Below are 26,962 nucleotides of genomic sequence, written 5' to 3' on the forward strand. Positions count from 1 at the left end.
ATACTATCAGAAGACACAGGAAGCCTAGAATCTAATGGAAGCTAATAATACCAATATTTGTGAAGTTTCTCACTTCTAAGGATCGGGGATCCCTGCCAACTAAGTTAAGATCATAGGATCTAGGGGCAGAACATCCTTTAGGAGTCATCTTGTCTGAAGTTCTCATTCCACAGATGAGTACAACAAAGGCTAGAGAGGTGAAGTAATTTGCTTCAAGTCATACAAGTGATCAAACAGCCAGGATTTGCAGCTGATCCCAAATCTAGTGTTTTTGCTGCCACACTATTTTGTCTCCTCTTAACATTTCATGTAAAAAGAAGAGCTTATTTTCACTGCATGCCACAAATTCTGGTGCATCTTGCTCTCCCCATAGTTAGGGTAGGATAAGTGGAAGCTAAGACTGCTTCTTTCCTTCCTCTTTACAAACAAGGAAACTCAACCACAAAAGTAAAGCAACTGAGTTCATTCATACAGGGGAGGAGCCACACCTAGAATTCAGTCTCCAGACATCTACCCTGGGCTGATCATATTGCTTGTGTGTGCTATGAGCGCTCAAGTGTTTATTTTCAATCCAGATAACACATTTCTTTGAGAAAACTCACAGTTCCCAAGAGAATTTCAAGTTCTCTTGAAGACTCAGAAACCCTGCCCATGATGGTGTAAATCTGAGAGGAAGCCAAGGATCCTTTAAGGCATCTGAGGCAAAGCCCATATTACACTGATGGTCTGAAGCTCTTAAGGGCCATAGAAACATCTGCCTTCAGCCCCTCTCCAGGCTGCACTGTCAACTCACCTCCACAGGACTCTGTCTACCAAGCCAGAGAGACCTGTGGATCGTGGAAGCTCCCACTCATACTGGAAGTGTGCTCTCTACCCTTGCCCCCGACCCCTCAAGGCCTCCTCCCCACTTCTGGTCTAAACCATAGTCACTAATCTTTCCTATACTTGTCCTAGATAAGATTAAAGCAGAATCAGTAGCTTGAAAATGCAGTACATTTCTGGTTACATTTCTAATGTTTACAGGTTTTTTCCCTTTTCTTCCCTGTCCCCAGCATGATTTATTTTGGGGCCTGGCCATATTTTGAGCTAATATTGATTTGCATCTTTATTTTACAATAGCTGATGAGATTTGCTTTTAACAGCATTAAAAAACCCCCATCACTTACCATATCCCTCTTAAGAGATCACCACAGAGAAGGTTGACAGACCATGTGACACATCATAGATGCAAAAATCCCTAGCAAAGCTTCCATTTCTACTTCTTGAATGAATTTACTTTCCTCATCCCTACTTCCATTTTGCAGTCTTTTGCCTCTTCTGGATCATGGCTTTTGGACTCTGCAACAGCTGTTGTTGGTTACCACAGCCCTAGGCATTAAATTTTCCATGTCCACGGTTGGGAGGGAAGGAGTTTTAATATGATAAAATCCAAAATCTAGAAACCTACTTTGGTTGCAGTTATTTTGATTTTCTTTGGATTAACTTGTGAATCAAAACCTTTGCATTTTGGGGGATATGCTTGCCTAGAATAAACACTCCTACCTGACCAAGCCTTAATACTCCTTGCCCTAAACCCTTTGGTCCTCTGAAAGGCCAGATGTTCATAACCCATTGAAGAGTTCTCACTTCCTCCAAAATGAAGTCTTTGCAAAGAGGTTAAAGAGTCTCTGCTGAAGCCCAGACAGATGATTTCAAAAGAGGAAGTGAATGGCAGGTACTGAAGTAATAGAAGGGAATCTTTCATTGAGGAGGTACTGTCAGAGGCCAGGCTCCCTTCTTCTCTCTCCTCCCTCCCACTGCTCTGGGGACTTGATTAGTGACAGATGGAAAACTGCACTGAGCTGGAGGTCCAGTAGCTGGACTTCATTTTGGAGGAAGTGAGAACTCTTCAATGGGTTATGAACATCTGGCCTTTCAGAGGACCAAAGGGTTTAGGGCAAGGAGTATTAAGGCTTGGTCAGGTAGGAGTGTTTATTCTAGGCAAGCATATCCCCAAAAATGTAAGTGGACAAGTGATCATTTGTCATTTGACAATGACACTGTCCTCATCTGAAAAATGGGGACAATAATAGTACCTACTTCTCAAGACTGTTGTGAGGATCAAATGAGATAACAGTTGTACAACACTTAACACAGTGCCTGGCACACAGTAGGTGCTGTATAAATGTTAGCTTATTTGTTATTGTGATTATTATTGTTGTTGTTACTATGATAAGGGAAAGACTGGTAATAGAGAAGAAAAACAATGTGATGACACTTAAACAAAACTGGGTTCAGAGACGCAGACTTTTATACTTGCATTTTAAAAGGCCAATGATGAGCATGGTTTTTTTCAGGAAGTCTGTTTTTGCCTTTTTGTTCTCATCTTGGACCAGAGATCTTAACCTTTTTTGAGTCACAGGCAGTCTGGTGAAGCTTATGGACACTTCCTCACAATAATGTTTTTAAATTTATAAAATAAAATGCATAGGATTACAATGGATATCAATTACAATTAAAATGTAATTATTTTCCCATCCCAGTTAAAGAACTTCATGAAATCTACTGATTCATTAAACCCAGGTTAAGTACCTCTGCCTTAAATATTTATGTAATTTAATATTGGAATCCTCCCTAGCTGCTAGGAAGAGAGATCAGAAATAGAGCTTTCAATAATTTTCTATACTAGTTTTCTTGTTCAACATATGGCATAATACACAATCCAAGAAGTATGCCTAATGCACAAGATTACCTACAATTTGGGCAGCTAGGTGATGCAGTGAATAGAGTGCTGAGCCTGGAGTCAAGAAGACTCATCTTCATGAATTCAAATCTGGCCTTAGATAATTACTAGCTGTGTGACCCTGGGCAAGTTACTGAACCTCATGTGCCTCAGTTTCCTTATCTGGAAAATGAGCTGGAGAAGGAAATGGCACACCAATCTAGTATGTTTGCAAAGAAAACCCTAAATGGGGTCATGAAGAGTCAGACTGAAATAACTCAACACCCCCACTACCTACAATTCTCCCAACCACAATGTACTCTTGCCAATGTGATCAGAAGAAACTTTCTAAATAGGTTAAAGAGAGGGCCAATAGATTGTGGAGTCTGAAAAATGCAGTGGAAAAGCCCAACCTGTCTTTAGGGAGGAGATGTGAGACAACAATCAATTTCTCACTGTGTGTGTGTGTGTGTGTGTGTGTGTGTGTGGTGTGTAATTAATTAATTAATTAGCTTGTCTGCTCATTTATTTATTTATTTGTTTATTTGGTGTCTACAATGTTCACAGTCCTATGCCAGGGACCATGGATAATATAACAAAAGTAGGAGATAAAAATCCTACCTTCATGAACTTAAACTTGGGAGAAGATAAACATACAAAGCAATCAGTCTAATACAAGTGCTTATACAGGACAAATACAAGAATACAGGAAAGCAATGATAGGAACATAATCAAAATACATGGCAGAGACAATACATATTATGTATCAGCTATCAGGAAAGGGAACATAATGGCTGGAGTTGCTGGAAGGGCTTCCTGGAGGACACTGGATCATTTCTGTGTGATGCACAGGGTCGGTCAGGTCTCACTGAAGGTGAGTGAAGCAGGACCGGGAATACTGAAATAGGAGGTTCTGCGTGTTTTAGTTTCTCACTAACTCCTTAGCCCTTCCTTCCCCATAGATATGGACTTTGACCCTTCAGATCCTGGAAGGAATACTTTGAAATTAGTAATTTTCTTTCAGTTCAAAAGTGAAGACACAGCATGGCATTGTAGCAATGGCACTGAAACTGGAGTCAGGTTCGAATCCTGCCTAAGGCATGGACTCCTGGCATTACCTGGTAATCACTAACCTTCCTGTGTCTGTTTCTATTTCCACCTCTGGAACAGGAGGGTCTCTAAGATCCTTTCTAGATCTAACTCTAGGATCCTATAATGCCTCAGGTGCTTTGAGAATCACAGAAACATCTAGATCATCTATTCCAATCTCATGTTACAAAAGAGGGAACTGAAGAGCTAAGTTTGTAATACATGGGTTTTCTTTCTACTATAGCAGAGCCCATTAACTAAGCATTAATTCAGATTTCTCTAATTTAGAATTTGTAATAAGCTGAATAGGTATTGGTTTGAAATACGTCTGTGAGAACAAGGTTTCCTAAGGAAACCAGTAGCATAAACAAAATGCTTTTCTGAAAAAAAGCACTTTTCAAGGACTTAAAAATTAGTAGCAATGCCATTTACATACATAACTCCTACACTAATTGCAAATGCTATGCATGTACTTGCTCACTAATAAACATGGGAAGAGAAGGTCCTCTACTTGAAAAGACTTTATTAGTCACTGTTTCTATAATTATACATCTATTTTTAAAAATAAGACAACTAATAAAAACAAATAAATGTTCTATGTGCAGATTTGCCTTTTCAACTAATTATTTTTCCAGATAAAATTTTTAAACAGATTTGCTTTACTAGCTTTTCCCAAAGTATAACTACATACACATGGACATACACACTCTGCTCCTAATTAGATTTAGTGCTCAAGGCTCTTGTAGCTCACAATCAGTTAATTCCAGAATTATCAAGAAAGAGGTTTTTCCAGGGCTGGTAGGGGCTTCTTGTTCCCCCGTCTTGTCTCTTCTTGGACTTCTGTCCTTTTATTTTGTCCTTGTATTCCTTCAGTACAGTGCTGTAGTAAGCACTTAATAAATGCTTATTAGCATCTCAGAGTAGGGGCCAGAATCAACTGGTTAGCAACTTGGGAAGGAGATTTGGTGAGGAGTTGAACAGCCAGAATGAGATGTTAGGATCACTTCTGGATTTTGTTTAGCTAGGCTAATTCTTGCTCCCTACTTCCTTGGATGGATATTCAAGAGCTTTACTGTCTCATCTTACCAGAGAATGTGAGTTTGTTTACCTATTTACATAAGGCTTTCAAACAGGCTTATATTCATATAAAGAAAGCAAACCATCAGAGTGAGGAAAGACCATAGAACTAGGATTTTTTTCAGTACTTTTAGTTCAGCTATGGCAATGGGATGTGAGAGACTGGCCCAGTCTCTCACGGGCCTCGTTGGGCATACATTTTTAAGATACTGTGTCTAATGGGTAAGGTTCATCATAAGAAGAGGCATCAACCCCTGGGGTGCCTGACTGCAACCTTCACTTGCCTTGCTCCTCCTGGCTGTTTAGTTGTGTTTGACTCTCTGTGACCCCATTTGGGTTTTCTTGGCAAAGATACTGGAGCGGTTTATCATTTCCTTCTCCAGCTCATTTTATAGATGAGGAAACTGAAACAAATAGGGTTAAGTGACTTGACCAGGGTCACACGGCTAGTAAGTATCTCAAGCCAGATTTGAACTCCAGGCCTGGCATATAAATTACAAATTTCTTTGGAAACATCTATACAATGAAAAATATGACAATTTTTACATGAAAAAAGCTGATCTCAAGGGTTAGGCAATTCTAGAAAGCTTCCTGCCACAGGAATCAATCTGACACACTTAGTGTCTGTGTTTGGCTACCTTACTGGTACCCAAATTGTTTAACTTTTAAAGAACACTGCTGGGTTTCGAGGCTGGGCTACAGAGGCAACTCCCTAGTTATGGATAACCACCACCCACACTAGACAACGAATAGGTCAAACCCACAGCCAAGGAGGGGTTGTGTCCTGACGGGAAAGCCAACTCTGATCATTTGTCTTAACACAATTCTGCAGATCTATTTTTAATTGCATTAATCCAATTAAAGATACTGGCATTTAGAATGGGGGGAAATAAGAGGCTCTTTAATTTTCGATGAGTTTTAATTTTCTGTTACTTTTTTCAATTATCAAGCATTTATTTTTCTCCCTCTCAGCCCCACCCAGCGGTGTGCTCCAGCCAGCTCAGGCTGGCTCTTGGGAGCATGTGATTAATTTTTCAGTGCGAACATTTACACAATACTACAAATCAGGGCTTGATTTATTCTTGCTGCTGCTGTTGATTGGCTAGATTTAATAAAGTGATGGAGAAAATGTTAATAATGCAGATGAAACTTACACGTGCCAAACACACCTTCCACCTCCACTCCCTCTTGCCCCAATTGATTGCTAAACATTTACCAGCTCCCCTCCCACTGGAAAAAAGAAAATTCTTGTAACAGTGATACACATATATGTGTGTGTGTGTGTGTGTGTGTGTCTCTGTGTGTATACCATACACACACACACACACACAGATATAGTTGGACAAAATAAATTCCCATATTGACTATGACTAAAAATGTGTCTTGCTCTGCATATTTGGTCTACATGATCTTTTCAGAAGCTGTAATGATAATCTCTTACAATTCTATTCTAGCATAGTTATTTTCAGAGTGCTTTCACATCATGTTCACATTTTATCTTCTTAAGGTGTACGTAAGAAAAAAGGTCATAGAGTAGTGAGGTCTGGCTAGAATACAGAAGCCCAAATTTTGAGTCTGTGCTTCCTTCCAATAGACTACACACATATACTTTAATAGATACTAATAACCTAGGTTATCCTTTGAAAACACAGAGCTAAAGACATGACTACAGTCTATAACATAGACTAAAGGCACATATATGTTATACGTGACATATAACTAAATAAACAAGGAAACAAAAAGTGCTAAACCTCCCGATCATCCCTCCCCACTTGCCTGAGAGGAATAAGTGTTTTTTTTCCTAACAATGACTGGATAAAAGAGAAGCACAGCTCTGTCTTGCCTCACTTTGAGGCAGTTCTTTCCTCCCCCAGACTAGGACGTAACTCTAAACTAGGTGGGGCAAATCAAAGAAGTGCAGGGTTTGCAGGATTCTTTTTCCCCTAAAGTGTGCTACTCATACAAGGTTCAAGCTTTCCATTTACAGGTGACCTCTCATTTAAAGGGAGAAAGGACAGGGCCTCTTAGAGCTGTCACATAAGAAAAAGAAGAAAAAAAGACAATCAGACTGTGGGGAAGTAGCTGCTGCTCTCATAAACTTTTCCTAAGTCTCAATGGAACAAGAGCTAGGCTTCTGCCTAGTTCAGGTCTACATGGGACTGTCTTCTGCTTTTGTTCTCCTTCCTCATTTTCCCTTAGAATTCCTAGCTTCCTTCCAAGCTCAGCTCACAGGCCACTTCCTACATGAGGCCTTTCCTGAATTCTACCATCTATTAGGGTCTCCGAGTACTTAATTTGTATATGTTCTTTATGCAACTGAATATCATCTCCTTGAAGGCAGGGATTGTTTCATTTCTGTCTTTGTACCTTCACTATCTAGAATAACGCTAAGAATATAGTAGGTGCTTAAGTAAATGCTTATTGTTTGATGCACAGATATTAATAATGCTACCAATCACAAACCCAAATATTTAGTGGATATCAATGGGGAAATCTTTCCTTATCTCTATGCATAGAAACCATTTTTGCCTATGAAACTGTTCTTGGTTTGAAGAGTTATTGTATACTGAATTTTCTTGATTAGAGTTAAAAATGATGCTGCAGAGGTTTTAATTAGAGAGAAAATGGTTAACAGATTGCATCTCTCATTAGCATTTATTCAACCAGACAAATGTTTCTCAACATATGACAACAGATTATAAAGTAGAGGAGGAAATGGACTCTACATTAGTGTTGTCCCAGATACAATATTCAGAGGTTCAAAAGATAAGATAATACACTGTAGAATGTTTTGTGTTTTCCAGAGGGAAGATATACGCATGTTCAAAGAATGGTCATCAATATTAAGTATTTGAAAAGATCAGAGCCAGCATCCAGTGATGCTGGAGTCCATCAGAATGGATTCCATTCTCATGGAATTATCACCCAAATGTTTATCACGCTTTTTATTGATTTTAAGATCATAAAAATAAAGCAAAATGATGAATGGTTCCTCATTTTGTAAATTTTATAGTTAGTATAAAGGGGGAGGGGGGAGTGCACAGCTAGGGGGTACAGGAAATACAGTGCTGTCCCTGGAGTCAGGAAGACTCATCTTCCTGAACTGAAATCTGACCTCAGACTCTTACTAGCTGTGTGACCCTGGGCAGGTCACTTAACCCTGTTTGCCTCAGCTCCTCATCTGTAAAATGAGCTGGAGAAGGAAATGGCAAACTGTTCCAGTATCTCTGCCAAGAAAACCCCAAATGGGGTCACAAAGAGTTGGGCACAACTGACCAACAACAACAGTATGAAAAAACACTGCTGCCTACAATCTTGGCATTTTCTGTTGAGGATACTGGCCATGAGTGGCAGCAATTTGAACTGAAATGAAAAATGCCATTACTCTCAGCTTTAAAAAACAGGTCAAATGCCATTGCTACAATAAGTTGACAACGAAAATTCAGCATTTATGAAAAGATCCTCAAGACCCATCACAGTTTTTCCATAAATTATGAGAATGGTGTTGACATTTTATGAATTTCATATTTGTTACCTTAGAACATAAGAACATAGGCAACCCCTTCAAAATTTCATTAGCAACTACCTTGCATTATTTTGCACAGAAATTTGCAAGAAATACTAGAGTTATTCTGATTTTCTGGGCTGCCTTTTGTAATAGCTCTAAGATAAAATCAAGTCTTACCAAGTCTTACCCCTCTCCCCCCCAACTCCCAACTTAGAAACCAAGGAAACTGCCATGCCCAGACTAAGGGCTACCTTGAAACTGTTTAAAAAAATTGGTAGAAAAACATGAATTATTGGAAACCAATGCTGGCATATTAGTCAAAAACACTAAGTGTGTACCATTTCTATAATACTGTATGTAGTGCCAGATACTGCAAGGAGTTACATAAAAAAAGAAAAGACAGCTTCTGTCTCTAAAACACTGACCATCTAATGCTAGTTTTAAAGTTGCCCACACCTCCTCTGCCCTTGTTTGTTTTTGTTTTTTTAAAGTTCAAAATAAAAGCTTTCGTAATTTATAGTTATTCTGAAATACGTATTCAAAATACTAGCTCCTTATCTGAATGTACATTGTTTTCCAATTCTCTTTCAAAACATTTTCCTTATAAGGAAAGAAGCTTTGAGATCAGGGCCTTTGAAAAACAACTTAAGAAAGTTTAACTATATTATCAGAAAACACAGCCAAGAATGTCAATATCACACATTCTTTATTTCACACATACTGGTGCAAGAGGTATGGCCCTCATTCTTTACAATGACTAACATAGGACAGAATATTTACTGGAGCCTTTGGACGATACTAATGAATGACTTTATCTAGGCTTTGATCCTAAAAACTGACGAATTCACTCCCAGAATTAGATAACTCTATGGTCTTTAAAGTTCAGTCTTTGGAGTCACACAGGTCGGAATCTCCTGTGAATCCTATAAAGTTCCACCTGAATTTATCGGTCCCCATGACAGATCTGATGACAGACAGATGGTCTAATCACTGTCTCTGGTCTGTGGACCCAGCCTTTCCCTCTATGCCTCAGCTCCAGTCTCCAGGGGCCCCACTTTGTCTGGGCTTTGAACTCCCACAGCCTTGCTGAAACTTTTACTTTCAACCTTGGCTCTTAAAATGACTTTAACCTTGACCTACAGATGATGCAAATATTTTATTGCCCATTTGTGACTAATCCAATAGTTTCACTTTGTTGCCTCTAATAAATTCGCTGTCATGTCAGTGTGCTAAGCTTGTTTAGTCCCCACAGTGGTGCCTGTGCAATGTCGCTAATGTACCAACTGCTCAGTCTCTACACGAGGCAGCTCATGGCTCCTCCGTGGTAGCAGCAGGCAACACAGGCACAGGCACAGTAACAGTAACAGTAACAACAACGGCTGCATTTGCAGAGTATCTCTATTCTTACAAGCTCAAAGTCCCAAGTAAGCTGGAGGTGGGGTAGGATGACCCAAGCTATGGGTGAACCTAACTAGTGAAATCTTGGTCTTCTAACTAGTACTGGATGAGTATTTATTGTCAACAGTCCCAATCTTGCAAATCCTTCACCTAACCAGACAAAAATAAACAATGAACATGGAAGATAAGGGGTAGGACACAAAAATATTCTTTACTAGTCTAAAGCCACTGACCATCAAAAATTCATTCCAATAAACAGCTATTGCTGTGGCTCTCAATGGCTATTAAATACTGGGAAGTTAGGGTCAGGTATAATATCAAATTTTTAGCAAGCCTATAAAGCGTTATGATTTTCTACAATACGACATTTTTATTTTCTCCACCATTGTTTATCCCACCTAACCAGCTGTCTGAGATAAGGTGACAACAGATAAAAGGAAGCTCTTCATATGATGGGTAAACAATATATGCCAATAACCTTGAGAAGTGTAAAGGGGGTAAAAGGGATCACTATTAAAAAAAAAGGATATTAGGAGTTTTGTGACCAGTAAGCTATAGCTATACCAAATATATCAAATGAGGTGGTTTTTTTTGGTCTCCTTCAGAAAAGAGAGAATGAGCTAATGCCCCAGGATTCAACCACTGCAATTTTTAAGCCCCTTCAGACATACACTAGAACTTCCTTACAAAGTATAGAGTGTCCCAAAAATCTGAGTGCAGTTTTAAGCTATTAAAGCAAAGTCTGGAAGTCTGACTCCATCAATGCTTCCAAATCAGCCTTGACTGTGGGTGCCCAGGACTGTCAGGGACCCTAAGCTTTTAATGTTTAAAACTGCACCAACACTGTTGGGATTCCCTGTACATGCTACAGTACAGCAATATGGATAAGACTGACTTATACAAGGGTTCTTTTCATCTAGATGGGGTCAAAGACCAATGTGCCTTATACCAAATTCTATTTTACAAGCAACGATGCTATAGGAAATGAAACAGAAAATAAATAAGGCTTGGATAATAAATAAGCATTTCAAAAGCAACAGGACATAGTGGATTCTTCTTGAAATTTACAGATCAATTTGGCTTCTCCCCAGAGATTCCAAAAGAAAGAAACTATCTTTCCCCTTTTTTTTCCTTTGATGTGAGTCAATCTAGTTTTCTAGGAAAGGACTGTTACCTATAAGTTCACTATAGTTTTTCATTTCATATGATCCACAGCAATTTTTGCATTTGTTGGTTTGCTCCAGTGGAAACTCCTAAATTAGTGGCAAATCCTGAAGTATGGCTTATTTTAGCAGTGAAATCCAGAAGAAAATGTAAAGTCATACCTCATATGCATTCTTCAGGATGTCAGAGACGCTACCAAACTTCAGACAGACATTACTTTCCCAAGCTGCCTTGCCTCTGCCCAAGGGGCTACTTTTCTACTTTCTAAAGTACGAATATGTTCTGGTGTCTGGCTCCTGGTAGTTTGAGAAGCAAAGTTTGAATACCATTGCTCACCTCTCTTCTCGGTCTCTGCTGAGTTTGAACTGTAATTTCATAATCAGAAAAAGTTCAGCTTACTTTCCATTTGAACACTTCCCCAGACCATGTCATCTCCCACATAATATACAGAAAAGCCAGTTAAAACTAAGACATTTTAAAAAGCCTCTCACAATATAATGACAAGAGATCAACAACCCTGCTACCAAACAAATCACACAAAAAATAAGGCATCACTTGAATTCTGACATGGCTAGAACCTGCTTTTCCTTAGGAATTTACTAAATATTTTGAACCATAACTTCTTATAGAGAAGCTAACAGGAACTTTATTTACAAAGTCAACCAGTTTTTGTGTTTTTCCTATTGACCCCAAGTGCCCTGGAAATTCTAATTTCTGGAGAGAAAACAAGCACATACAGGCACACACACATACACACTCTACCTCTGACACAACTATGAAGGTACATTAAATCAAAATACTGCTTACTCGGAGTGTCTTGGCAATTGGGGAGGGAGATGCCGGGGGAGAATCAGATTGAGATTTCCTACTCCGAGTGAACTCTTTGCTTCGGGTATATAAGGAAGACATAGTTCCTCAGGATTTGGAGAGACACCCAATCTTTGCAATCTTCACTCAACGCTGGGAAATCGGTCCTGTGAGCTGCCCTTCCAGAACCCCTCCTTCTGAGTGGGTGCAAAAAGCCTTCTGATAGAACTAAAAAAAGGATGCAAACCGCCTGGTAATTATAGTCTTGAGCTCTGAACCAGTCCACAGCTAGGCAGAGTCTTTACACTCTGTTCCATCAATGCTTCCAATTCAGCTTTGACGACGGGTGCCCAGGACTGTCAGGTACCTTTATGGTGCAGGATACTGTGCTGAGACACCTCCCTGTGCCCAGGGTGGTTCCTTGATCTTCCACAAAAGGATAGTTCTTAATGAGGCTTTAGGATGCTCACCCTTTAATAAAGCCTGACCTCAGGCTCCCAATGAGCCTGGACGAAAGCACAGTGGAACAGCCTTTGTCCTTGCCGAAGATAAGTCTGGCAAACAACTATTGCTGCTTTATCCAGAGGAAAGAGAAAGTGGGGAACCCTATGAAAACCAACACATTTCCCTCAGCTTGACTCCTCTGGACTCCAAAAGTACATGGGGCTGCTGTGACAAGCTCAGGCTGGGCAATTCAAGAAACTCAAAAAAGTACAAATAAGGAACCAAGATTTTACCAAAAAAAAAAAAAAGGCAGCCCTAAGGAAGTGCAGTTTCCCTAAGTCCTTCCAGCCGGAGCTGCTTTTACATATAAACATGCACACACACACACACACACACACACACACACACACACACACACACATCTTTTCCCCTCCCTCTTGCTATTTTCTGACATTCCAAATCCCTATTCGCTTAGTGAGGAATGCTGGAATGGCGCCAAGGGCAAAGATTCACTTTCAACTTGGGATTCGGGTTGCCACTTGTAGGAGGAAAATAAAACCCTCTAACTCTCAGGATCTAATGTTGGCTGGGGAGGGGAATCTGCTGGGGGAAAATCCATATCCAAACCCCACCTTACTGGGGTACTTGCTAGCTCGGTCAGGGATTAAGTGGTAGACTTCTGTCTCAAAGACCAGTTTCTCTAAACATTTCTCTTAAGAACAAAGGGATTTTAAGCTAATGGAACTTTTTCCTAATAATCAAACACAACCTACAGAGGCATCAGCCAAAGCACCTTGTAGTTCACAATGTTCACTTTTAATGGCATGACTCCTGCCCCACAAGTACCAGTCTGTAAGTCAGAGATTCTCCTGGCTGAGTCCCCAAGTGAGAAGTTTGCTAGGGTCTGCCAGGAGGCTGTGACCAGCAAGGAGGAGGAAAAAGAGAATGCAGAGAAAGGAGCAGGATCACAACTAGTGGGCTCAGATGGCCATAGGAAAGTCATATGATTAAAATGAAATGCATTTTTCCCCTTGATGTGGAAGGATTCTGGATATGGCTTTTCTCATAGAGTTGATCTTTTGCCCTCTGTTGTCATCACTACACCATCCAATAGCTCCTGTGTCACTGCCTTGGAAAATATCTGGCAATTTGTTCACTTCTGATTGGATTCTTGGAACCTTTGTACTGTTTCAAAATTTCCCATCACTGTGTTCTTTTCCCGATAATAGACCCATCATTTCCTTCCTTCTTGTAACCCTTTTGATGGAATCAAATTGAAAAAGGTGACCAGATGCTAGTTTAGTTCCCTACCTCAATCCAAAATTTCTAGAATGACATGGGAGATGTAGGTTCAAAACAAAAATCAGGTGGCCTAATCTGGCATTAGGTTATCCCTAGTCTGAAATTTCCTGAGGAGACTTGGTCTGATCTGGGTCAGCTTCTAAATAGGAAGACATGTTGGCAAGACCACAGCATTAGAGCAAGGAACTCAAAATGAGCCTGGAATGAAATCGTCAAGTGCCAACTGCCCTTGTGATTCTGATTAATGGGTGCTAAATTACAGTGTCTGATTATATAGCTATCATCAACTGATATAATCCAAGTCTCTGCTAACTACTTCTTTTCATTAAAAAATTGTATATTTATGAGTTCAGGGAATATATACTGTCTTTAGAGAGAACAGTCATGGCATACACGGGAGGCTCAAACAAACCTATGGAACAAAATTACAGGAACATTAGCTATGTGACCCCGGACAAGTCACTTACCCCTGTGTGCTCCAGTTCCTTATCTGTAAAATGAGCTGGAGAAGGAAATGGCAAATCGCTTCAGTATCTTTGCCAAGCAAATCCCAAATGGGGTCATGAAGAGTCAGACATGACTCAAATGATTCAGCAACGAGAAGCCAGTATGTCTCACTGGTGTAGAATCAGGGATACATTTTCAATATGACAAACCCACATGGAGAATAGAGGTTAACAGGCTACTAAATTCCTTAAGGGGAAAGCAAGAGCAATCTTGATAAGCAACAGATCTCCTGCCAAGGATTTTTTTTATATCCAATTCACTTTTTTTTTTGTAATTTAGACAAAAATGTGAATCTTTCCTACTCTTGATTTGTCTTTTAGCCTCTGCCCCCTCCTATGACATTTCTAATCTCTGAAAGAAGGATGCCTTCGAAAAGAAGCGTTCATGTTAAAGCATGTAGTAAAAAAGTTGATCTGAATTCATCCACTGTTCCAAGACCTCCAAGAAGATTCTGGGAAATCAAGTAGCTAATAGGAACATAGCAGAGGTGTGGGACCACAGACAAGCTCTCTGAATATGTGGTTCTAATACTTTTTTTATTTGATGCTTAAAAATGTATTTATTAGGGACTTAGTATACATTCATCACTCCCTTACACTGTTTTTTATAACTATACTTCTTATATTCCATTTGTTTAGGGAGACAATATCAAACTATTCCTCATTAATGAAAGGAAAAGAGTTGAATAAACCTTAAAATGCTGTCTGCAAACATTTAGCATAGATGGAAACCAATGGAACTCTAGGCTTGGGTTTTCCAGGTAGCATACCATATTTAATAATTCACCTTTCTGAGTAAAATAAATGACCTATATGTATGCACTCACTGGCCAAGCACAAATGATTACTTACTTGACTAATGGGTAGTTAAACACTTATAAATCAATTCAATTCAGTAAATATTTATTAAGAGTATACTATTTATAAGGCTAAGTAGCTGTAGGCTAGGTTTCTACCCAAATATAATTAGCTGGGAAATATTTTTTTTGGTAGGACTCCTTAAAAATAGACACTTCTGTTTTCCCAGAGTTGTCTTCCACTCATTGATGAGGGCAATTTCTCAAATCAACACTCAGTAACAAAGAGGCCTAGTAAAGCAACAGACCTGAGTGAAATGACTTTGACATCTGTAGACTTGAAGCAATTAGCCTCATAAACAGCCACTTGTTGAGAAAATGATTTATTCTAGATAAGCAGCATAAAAGGCTTGTTCCATATGTTTTACACCTCTTGGGAGAGGCAGACTGGGGAAAATGTTTGTAAACTTTTTGGATTCATTTGTGAGCACTGAATTAAAGCACCAGGCTGGTTCTTTAACTTTAGCATCCAAAGTAAATGTGAAAGTCAAATAAATGGGCCACAAATGTTTATTTGGCTCTAAAATGTCATACACAAAGTGTGTAAGCATTCCAATAAAATGCATCATGAATTGAATAATGCACTCGGACCACTGACTCTCACTGAACACCTCAAAAGCTATATCAGAGGGAAAATAATGCTAAATGGGAATGGGAAAATTCATTTAACATTCCTCAACAATCATTACATGACCAAATTGTGTATATACAGACAGTTCTCACTTTACCTTAGTGGACCATTCCACAGACCTCTACGTAACGTGGGGGAGGTGGGGCAGACATATGAGGGCCCAACAAAGACACAGACAGGAGACCACAGGCTACATGTGGGGCCGGGACAGACATGCAGTGCCTGAGTGCAAACAGATTGAAAGGGGGACTACCCCTTTGGAGCAAAGATCTCTCTAAGCATTGGAGGTTTCAAGCCAAGTTCCTATCAGGCCACAGCATCCAGTCTTTGGTCACTTGGAGGGGTTGGGTTTTTGTTTCTTTTTTGTGGGGGGGGGCTGGGATCTGTAGGCTGCAGAAGGGCAGGTGCAGGAGCAGGAGAGAGAGAGAGAGAGAGAGAGAGAGAGAGAAAGAGAGAGAGAGAACACACACAGCACTGAACAGTAAAGTTAATATAGGTTTCTTTTGGAACGCAGATTTTTTGCAGAAGTTTTTATGTAAAGACAAATTTGTATAACACAAATTTTGTGTAAAGTGAGAACTATATGTAACTTAGTTCCTTATTTATCATATAAAGTACAAAATACATGCAAAGGGCAGGCAATGCGGAAATCTGAAGCAGCGCACCTAAGACTGAATGTTAACATTATTAACTGCAAAAGGAAAGAAAAAATAGAAGATGTGAAGAAAAGAGGTTCTGGTCTCTTCTAATTAAGAGAACTTTAAACAAAAAACACTAGTGTCTACGTGCTCCAGAGATCATGTGGTACATGGATGAATAAGGTACTCAGCTCTAGGCATCTCTGCTTCCTGTATAATGATGATGACTTATTGATACTCCATTAAAGCCCAACCTCAAGATGGCTGGGGTTCTCAAGAGCTACACTAGTGGAATACAAACTCTAGCAGATTCTGAATGCTGGAATGACTTTGATTACAGGTCTAGCTACAGATTACATTTGCTTTCTGAGGACCAATGTAGCTGAATGCAAAAAGGCTTATCGCCAGTATGCTAGCCACTAGCAGATGAATTCTTAGGTCTTGAACCAATATAAAATTTGTCCTTAATCCCAGGGAGTTGTGCTTCACAGTGACGATGCTTCCTCTACTTTGTTGTAGAGGAAAAAGGGGTAGATTACACAAATATTAAAAGTTTTTACACAATCAATAAACATTAACTCAACTCTTTGTACTCTAAGCATGAGACTCCTTCTCCAGTGACCAATAAGTGGACTTACTACTGGAGGAATCAGACTATATAAATATTGACATTTTTTACTACAAATTAAATGAAGAGACAAAAGTTGCAGCTAAATGGGAGGATGTTCACAAGTTCTCTGTGCAGAAATAAATAAAGGAACTGGCTTTGTTGGGCATTCAAGAAGAGTAAAGAAAGACTTTATGGGACATTTAGTAGTCATCTTGTATTAGTGTTTAAGATCATCATTTGCAAAAAAAAAAAATAGTTCACCATGAAGATAACAGACTCTAGTTGTGCAAGGTGAAGAAGTAGAGAAATTCTACAAAGAATCTTACAAGGCATCTCATGATAAATTCCATAAACTTTAATAGTGAATGACTTAAAAGAGTGAACAAGGGAAATGAGAAGACTGTATGTTGGAAAATATGGCATAAGACTGATAAAGACAAGCTAAAAGCTTGTTGGGCAAATGTTTATAAGCCTTGTGCCTATAAAGCCTGGACACTTTTTTAAGAAGAGATTTTGAAGGGTCTAGATGTGGTGAATACCAAATTATATCACAAAAAGGGAAACTGACAATCTGGGAAATGGCTGTTTACTGACAGGGCAGAGTCACTTACAAGCCACCTGTCCACAGAAGTCAGAACACTGATTTTTGTTACTGCAAACACTACAATCAATACCAAATTAGAATAAAAAATGAGATGATAACAATAGCTGCCTCTAACATAACACTTCAATGTTTGCAAAGCACTTAACATATTTTCTTATTTGATTCTCACTACAATCCTATGAAATACTATATTTACTATCCCCATTCTACAGATGAGGAAATGGAAGCCTGAGGTTTAATGATTTGTTTATTGTCACTTAACTAGTTATTGCTGGAGCCAGTCTTCAAATCCAGATCTCTTCTTCCAAGTCCAGTACTATTATCATTATACCACTTTGTAAATAAATAGCATACAATCAAAATTACTTCAGTATGACCTATTTTTAATAGCTGTTGTTCAATTTAAAAGAAAAGAAAAATAAGAAAATAATAGAAACTGAAAGCCATGGAATTATAAGGACAAAGCTTGGCCCCAAAGAAGAGAAATTAGTAGGTACCTTCCTTTGCAGAGATGGGGATTATGGGTGTGGAACAATGCAGATAATGTCAAACTTTTTTCTGATGGATTGGTTAGTTTTGCAGAATTATTCTTTTTTTCTCTCTCTCTCTCATTTATTCTTTGTTATTAGGGATGGCTCTCTGAGAAGAAGAGAAACATTGGGAATTGTAAGAAATATAGAAATAAATATATATCTTAAAAATAAAATAAAAAGATGTTGATTCTGAAAAATAAAAAATGGGCAAAAACTGGAAGCTTAACTAATGCATATCTAACACCACAAAGAAGAGATGCAAAGTGACAGCAACAGTAGTTTAGAATATAAGCTCATTTGTCAAATCTTGTGGAAGAGGATGATATAAGGTTATGACCAATATCATTTAACAGAAGAGTGAGAAGCAGTGGAATGCGAACACTTTTACACAAAGCTTAGACTAGATTAGTGGTTTGTGAATCCCTTGAGTGTTCACGATGATGGTCCAAGGGACTCACGCTAAAAATTCTTCAATAATACCTGAAGTAGTAAATGATTGCCCAATTGTGTTGCAAATATATTTTTCCTCTGTGACAACAAGCACGTGCGTGTTTGAAGAATTATAGCTTTGTTTCTGCAGTAATTAAAAGCTTTCACAAACATATGCACAATGATTTTGGTGTTCTTGAAGCAACCGCATCATACCCTGACCACTACTAAGTATGATGTGCTCAATCTGTAATCAAATTGTTTCCAAACAGTCACAGGAGTTTGACTTTCAAATGCAAATCAATGATTCCCAGTGGATGGTCAGATGCATGTGCATACCCTCACTTGAGCTGCATGTACTGCACCAGAGTAGCTTCCTTATTCCTCTGCCCCCCGTTATTGTACCTCATCAGCCGCATAATCACGTGATCCAGATGTTATGATTATTCGTGTTCTCTGAAGAGCAAATATTGGGATGTCTGAAAACCATGATTGCAAGGCATGCACATCACAAGTCATCTTGAAATCATCATGGAGTCTCACAAAGTAAGACACAAACCTTATATTGCCTCTCATTGTAGTGTTGAGGCCTTTTCTGAATTAAACTTAGCCTCCAATTATACAACTATTCTTGTGTGTGGGGAATTTTCAAATGAACTGGCTGGAAACAGTGGTCAGTAGAATTTCTATGACAGTGGAGCGGGTGTGTCAGTGGTACAAGTGAAAGTGATGTCTGAATGGCTTCTTTCCTTTCCTTTTTTTTTCTTCAAAAAGTAGTACATGCAATTGAGCTTAAAGCACATTTATCATTTATTATAGCACTTGTGATTAGCTAGCAGAAAATGAAGTATTTTATATTGTAACCAGTTATTCACTTTGATGATTGGTTAGGTGACTGAAATAAAAAAAAAATTTCCATTTCTCAGAAAGAAAGGTTGTAAAATTCTCCACTTCCTATCACACAATTGTGTGATCAAGCATTTTCACTTTATTTTGTTTTAAATCAAAATACAGAAATAAACTTGATGTGGAACCAGATTTAAGATTGTTGTTTGGTGTCGAGCCAAATTACTAAAGCTTTTATTCAAATAAAAAAGTACAACACTGAAATTCAGTCTATAGATTATTACTATATCATGTTAAACATCTTCCAAGTTATATATTATTTCATTAAAATATTATCTATATTAAACAAAATTTGTAAAATTAAGAAATTAAACATGAAGTCTTGCAGAAGTGTGTGGATTTTTGCTAGATTAAATCTTTTAATTCTTACAGAATGTTCTGTATAAAATATTCATATTTATTTTCTAATTATAGTTTTGTATTTTATAATTATAGTTTTCATAATAAGAGGTAGGATGAAAATTTATATTTTATAATTGTGAATTTTATTATAATTTTATAATTGTAAAGTTTAATTTGGAGTTTTGGGGGCAAAAGTATTCACTGTAGTTATTGTAAGTATCTAGTGAATAAATCTAAAATAATATTATGAGTAGTCTATTAAGTTACTCTAGGGATTCACAACACATTTACTATTATTGATGAAAGGGGTTCACAGAACAAAAAAAATGTTGGGAACAATAAGCTTGCTCAATCTGAGAACAGTTAAAGATAAAATTGGAAGGACAACAAAGAGATGAAAAATGGAAAAGATCTGCCAAGATTTTTATAACAAATTATTTTCTTCATTAATGGGGGTCACATTTAGCTTTTAATATCACATTCCCTGACACGCTGTTACAAGGAAACAGAAATATCAGTAAAGAAAATAAAAATGAAAAGAGCAATAGAACTAGACCATATATATACCAAGAAGGTCTGCACTGGAGATGACACATTTTGAGGATACTGAAGAAGTGATTCTCAAGATACATGAAAGAAAGGAGGACACTAAATACCAGGAAAGAACTGCAGGCATTATTATTAATGAAAAAGAATCAAGAAAATTATTAGCATATCTCTATGAAATCTTTATGAGGATAACCTATAAACATATCCAGGACATATCTGGTAAAATTATAAGAAGGAACAAGTTTCTGCAGATGATATTCTATAGTAGGCTACATCTGCATAGTCACATAACTGACTGAAAGATGCAGGGAGCACAAGGTGCCATTGTGCCAACTGTTTGTTGACTACAACAGTTCTTTGATTTGGAGAAATAAAATGTCAGTTTGAAGGCTCTCCTCTAAGAAGGTAACACCTTTTTTGTTGTTCGGTCGTGACCCCATCTGGGGTTTCTTGGCAGAGATACTCAAGTGGTTTGCCATTTCCTTCTCCAGCTCATTTTACAGATAAGGAAACTGAGGCAGACAGGGCTAAGTGACTTGCTCAGAGTCACATGGCTAGGAAGTATCTGAGGCCAGATTTGAACTTGGGTCTTCCCCATGTGCAGGCTGGAGCTCTACCCACTGCAATATTATCTTATTTGATCCTCACGACAATCCTGGGAGAGAAATGTTATCACTATTCCCATTTTGCATTAAATGACTTGCTCAGGGTCACACAGCTAGTGTCAAAGGAGGGATCTGAATTCTGGTCTTTTTATTTCAGGTCCAGGATTCTCTATCTACTATGCCATCTAAGTTGCTGATATATAAAAACACAGTATGTACATATATATATGTATATACATATGTACCCATCTATGTACATATACATATATGCATATGGACATACATATACATGTATATATAACCCCTACTTGTAAGGAGTTCACATTCTAACTAAGGAGACAATAAGCACATATTATAAGCATTATACAGAACAAAAAGAAAATAAGTGCAAGAGGTAGATTCCAGCAGTTGAGGGGAGGAGGAAATCAGGAACAGGTGGTGATGTTTGAGCTGTGTCTTAAAAGGAAGAGAAAGATGCTATGAAGCAGAGGAAAATTAAGAGTGGGCTCCAGGGATGGGGGATGTAGTGTTGAATGTGAGGAACAAATAGCCAGCTCAGGCCTGCTGAATGTAGGAGGAGATGCCACACCTGAGAAGGCCAGAAAGATAGGTTGGAGGGACAGCTAGGTGGTGCAGTGGATAGAGCACCAGCCCTGTAGTCAGGAGCACCTGAGTTCAAATCCAGCCTCAGATACTTGTGACACTTACTAGCTGTGTGACCCTGGGCAAGCCACTTAACCCCACTGCCTAGTCCAAAACCCAAAAACCAACAAAAACTGAAAAAAGAAAAAAAAGAAAGGATAGGTCAGAGCCAGGTTGTGAAGGGGTTTAAAAGGTGAACAGAGGGGTTGAATTTTACCACAGAGGCAACAGGGAGTCACTGGAGGATTTCCACACCAGAGTCCAAATGGAAGAGGAATTCTTCAAAATGACGTGGGCCTCCAGATGTTGCCGTTTGTCAGTGATCTTGTGCTGATTACACCAATGCCTCAGGACGCTGCTAAGCCTCCTAATTAGGCTTCGCAATCACTCAGGAGAGTTTACTCTGACTGCACTCAGGAAAAGTCACAGGGTTGGACAATACCTGTTTTCCAGACTGTGATGTGAAATGGGACACAGGGCCCACAGAGCAGGTTTATCCGGCCACGCTTATCCATTGTATAGACATTTTAGCTGGACCATGAACTGGACCCAGCACTGAACAGAAGACAGCAGTTTGGGTTGTGTTTGGGAAATACAATATTTCCTGTGACTCCTATGGAGGCTTTATGAGGAAGTGGACAAGAACTGCCCAGGATGAGGTGCTAACGGACTGTGACCTGGACTACTGGAATGCAAGCCCACTTGGAGGAGCTCACAAAGCGCTAGCAATCCAAGAAAAGTACTGTTATAGAAATCTTTGGGGTCTCAAGATACTAGCTGGCTGTAAATTTTGAATTTATATTTCCAAGCATTTATCTTTCTCTTCTGCTGCCCCATCTAAATGAATGATTGAAAAATTGAAAAATAAAGCCCTCAGGGCTGCTACGCAGTATAGTGGATAGAGCACTGGCCCTGAAGTCAGGAGGACCTGAATTCAAATCCGGCCTCGGATCAAACACTTGACACTTACTAGCTGTGTGACCCTGGGCAAGTCACTTACCCCCAAATGCCTAAAAATAAAAAAAAACAACAAACAAAAATGAAAAATAAAGCCCTCATACAAATATGCATAGTCCAGCAAAACAAGTTCCCACATTAGCCACTGTCCAAAGGTGTGTCTCCTTCTGCATTTTAAGTCTATCACCTCTGGCTGGAGGTGAGTGGAGTGTTTCATTTTTAGTTCCCTGGACTTATGGTTTATCACTGCTTGGATCAGAGTTATAGTCTCTCAGAAGTTGTTTGTTTCCAAAATGTTATCATTTTATAACTGTTCTTCTAGTTCTGCTTACTTTGCTCTGCATGAGACTGGGGAAGGGGAAGGGAATAAACATTTACATAGCACCTCATATGCCAGGCACTGTGCTAAGTACATTATAAATATCTTATTTGATCCTCACAACAACCCTATGAAGTAGGTACTTTTATCATCCTTATTTTATGGGGGAGGAAACTGAGGCAAACAGAGGTTAAATGTCTTGCCCAGGGTTATCCAGTTTGAAAATGTAGGTCTTCCTGATTCCAGGTCCAGTACTCTAACCCCTGTGGCCCAATTTCATCTGAAACTGGTCATTTCATAAATTTTTGGTGACACAATAATATTCCAGTACATTCACATGCCATTATTTAACTATTACCCAACAGGAAGGTACTCCCTTAGTTTCCATTTCAGACTATTACAAAAAGAGCTGTTTTAAGTATTTTTGTACATATAGGTCCTTTTATTCTTTCTTTGATCTTCAAGAGACTAAACATTCAGCCAGGATTTTACTTTGCAAACGGCAAAGATAACATCTTATAACTATGACAGTGACAGCCACTTGTGATGGGAGACACTGTGGAAAATATTTAAGTCATCTGTAAGAACTTGGAACCTAGGACATGAACACTGGCAAGTTTTGCTTCTATGTGGGCATGAAAAATGGATACCTTCTCACCTTCTGGTTGAATAAGGCTTAGTGATACTGGACTTGATCAACCTGATTGATGTGAGTCAATAACACTGCCAAACGTCACTCATTCAGAAGCAAAATTAAGATTTGCAACCAGCAGGCAACATTACTGATTGTTCATTTGGAAAGCTTACAGTAATCTCATGGTTTGGTGGATAAGCAATACCACAAACCATATAAAATGGATTTTCATGGTTAACACAACCACTGAAAGCATCACAAATCTCAGACTGTCACAGTTTCCCACATATACATTCAGGTAATCCCAGTGCATACTGTAAATTCTTTGGCTGATCTGATATGATTAGAGTTTCCAAAAACATCACATCAAACTAGATGAACAAGTCCAGCCCCAGCCATCTCAGGGTGCTGCAATTGTCAGAAGTCCAAATTAGCCAATATTCCTCCCAAGAAAGGAATGTTTGGAATTTCATGCCGATTATTTCCCAAATCAACATCTAGGCCTTCCAAACAAAGTGGCAATTCATGATTAGCAAAGATCATTGCCACGTGAAGGAGATGGAGATAGCTGTGAGGTCCTATTTCAGTATATCCAAGCATATTAATTTGATGGTGTCATTCACAGTAAAAATGATGACTGAATTTACCAAAAAACAAAACACAAAAACTAAACTTTACTCCACAGCAGTACGCTGTGTTGCCATACCTGCCAATTCGTAGGCTCTATCTCTCTGCTGAGAACAAGATGGGAATGTGTAGTGAGGAAACAAGAATGTGATGCCAATCAATAGATTTTCAAAAAACATCACTCAATCTAGTAAGGATGAAGTATTTAAGAAGGCGAACAACAGCTGAGGGGAGCTTGGGGCAAGGTAAAGCGTAGGCAAAGCAACAGACTGATTATGAAGACTAGCACTGGTTTATTTGCTCAGAGAGTCAATTTGAATCTTTTTTTTTACAAGTGAACAAGGATAAGATGTATAACTATTACTACATATGGGTAGGATGGGCTAGATACATATGTGTGTGGACAACAGATAAATGCTACACATAATTTTCACTACTCTAGGATTTTTGTGCTGATTTTCTCTAAAATGCACACAGAAACCAAATTCTCTTGGGATTAGGTATTCTTAAATTGCACCTCTTATCTGAGAGCAGTTTCCCTATGTCACATAAAGCTTGTCCATACACACCCTCCAAATTCATATAATGTAGCAGAAACAAGAGCTGGACAACAGACTAAGACAAGACTATATGCTTTTGGTCAAGGGAGATGGGACAAGTCTCTCTTCAGCACTTATGAATGCACACTTGAGCCTGTTTAAGATATAACTGTTAGTAAATGTTTAAGTTAATACCCTAAACAAACAGTGACTGATAAAGCCAAAAATTTCAGCATTCATGAACCCCAAAGAACCTTCAACTGGAAGCCCATTCAATGTGAACAGCACTCAACAGAGTGCCAAGAGAATTCTCTGCTTTGCCCTAACCTATCCTGGAGGCTGGACATGGAACAGAATAGAAAATCTTCTGTGGAAAGTAAAATTAACTTTCCATGCCACAGAGTTTTCTGGACCCAATCAAACAAGTAGAGAATTCAATAGAGAACTTTCTTCCCGCAATCAAGACCACCAATCTTCTAGCTTCCTCTTGGTATCTGCAACATATTGTTTTGTCCAGATTTAAGTAGTAGAACAAGAAGGTGATGGACCAAGTATTTGCAGTCTGTTCAACAAGAAACTTCTGCTACTGAAATAAGGGAGACAGAAGCTCAATTCTAAATCTGTCTGATCTACTTAAATTTTTGATTACTATGACTTATCTAGTATAGTTTACAGAAGATAAGGTTGATTGAAAGAATTTTAAAAGGTCTCTGGCTTCCTTAAATTTCAACTAAAATCTCACCTCTGCAAGAAGCCTTTCCCAATCTCCACTAAGGCTAGTGTCTTCCAGGGTCCAAATCTGATCTCAGACACTTGACGCTTACTAGCTGTGTGACCCTGGGCAAGTCACTTAATCTCAATAGCTTCCTTCTATTGATTATCACCTATTTACCCTCTATATGTCCTACATGTACACAGTTATTCATATGTTGTCTCTCCTATTAGGTTGAGCTCCTTGACGACAGGGACCATTTTTGCCTTTCTTTGTATACCCAGGGTTTAACACAATGCCTGGAATATAGTAAGGGCTTCATAAATGCTTGCTTAAACATTTACTAAGTGCACTATGCCACTCACCACAGCAACTTTCCTAAAACTTTTCAACTCTTCTAACCCCTATGTCTTCTCCTTCCCCATCCTCTTATATGAGACCCTTGCCTCATAGTTCACTGAAAAAAATGAGGCCATTCACTAAGATCTCCTTCTTCTTCCCTCCTCCTCATCTCATATCACTCACATGCTCTCTGCCACCATCTCCTCCTTCATCTTTGTCTGACACAAAGAGGGTGGCCCTTCTTGCCAAGGTAAACCCCTCTACATGCACAAGTGATCCCACTCTGTCCAGTCATCTTCAGCAGATTGCCACATCTATCATGCCTATTTTACTAATCTTCAATCTCTCCCTGTGTATTGCTGCTTCCCTGCTGCCTATAAGCATTCCCATGTCTCCCCCTTCCTTAAAAAAAACCTCACTTGATCCATCCATCCTCACTAGCTATCATCCTATATCTATCTCTCCTCTTTTTCAGAGCTACAATCCTCGAGAAGGCCACCTACAATCAGTGCCTTCACTTTCTTTCATATTATTCCCTTGTTAACTCTTTGCAGTCTGGCTTTTGACCCCATCATCCAATTGAAACTGATCCCTCCAAAGTTATCATTGATCTTTTAATTGCCAAAATCTCATGGCCTTTTCTCAATCATCCTTTACAACGTCTCTGCAGCCTGTGACAATAGTGATTACCCACTTCTCCTCAGTGCTGTCTTTTCCCTTTTCTAAGACACTGCTTTCTCCTGATGCACTTCCTAGGCATCTGACCACTCCTTTTCAATCTCTTTTGCTGGATCTTCATCCAGGTTGTACTTGCTAAGCCTGGTGGTCCCACTGGGATCTGTCCTGGTCGATCTTCTCTTCTCCCTCTTCATTATTTCACTTCGTTGTCTCATCAGCTCCAATGGATTTCCTCTGCAGATGACTCAGATCTATCTATCTAATCTTAACTTCTCTCCTGAACTCCAGTCTCATGTTTTCAACTGCCCACTGGGCATCTAGGACCTGATATCCCATAGACATTTTAAACTTAACATGGTCCAAACTCATTATCTTTTCCTACAAATCTTCCCTTCTTCCTAACTTCCCTTTTTTCATCAAAGTACCACCATCCAACCAGTCACCAAGGCTCACAGCCTAGGTGCCATCTTCAACTCCTTCCTCTCCCATATCCAATCTGTGGCCAGGTCCTGTCATATCTACCCTCACAACACATCTCGATGTGCCTCCTTCTGTCCTCTGACACTGCCGCTACCCTGGTTCAGGTCCTTATCACCTCACACCTGCACCACTGCAATGGCCTGCTGGTTGGTCTTCCTCTCAAGTCTCTCCCCAGTTTAGTCTGTCCTCTACTCATCTGTAAACTGATCTTCCTAAAGCACAGGTTTGACTACGTTATCCCCCTATTCAATCAAATATGAAATCCTGTTTGGTTTTTAAACCCTTCCAGAACCTTTCCCCTTGCTGTGCTTCTAGTCTTACACCTCACTCCC

The 26,962-nt window shown here is 39.1% G+C and overlaps 1 protein-coding gene across 8 annotated transcripts in view; it reads right to left on the reverse strand.

Moving 5' to 3' along the window:
- PPP1R12B (protein phosphatase 1 regulatory subunit 12B) overlaps nucleotides 1–26,962 on the reverse strand; it is a 255,019-nt gene that overhangs the window by 40,347 nt on the left and 187,710 nt on the right. Inside the window, exon 1 of one of the 8 annotated variants that reach the window (XM_021003141.2) lies at nucleotides 11,745–12,522. The exons of the other annotated variants lie outside the window; for them this stretch is intronic. Within the exon in view, the coding sequence (XP_020858800.1) occupies nucleotides 11,745–11,846 (102 nt within the window). The 5' untranslated portion in view covers nucleotides 11,847–12,522. Of the gene's footprint in view, nucleotides 1–11,744; nucleotides 12,523–26,962 lie in introns of those variants that run through there. 8 annotated transcript variants of the gene reach the window in all.

The sequence above is a fragment of the Phascolarctos cinereus genome, unplaced genomic scaffold, assembly GCF_003287225.1.
Source record: "Phascolarctos cinereus isolate Bilbo 61053 unplaced genomic scaffold, phaCin_HiC Scaffold_5;HRSCAF=322, whole genome shotgun sequence".
NCBI lineage: Eukaryota > Metazoa > Chordata > Mammalia > Diprotodontia > Phascolarctidae > Phascolarctos > Phascolarctos cinereus.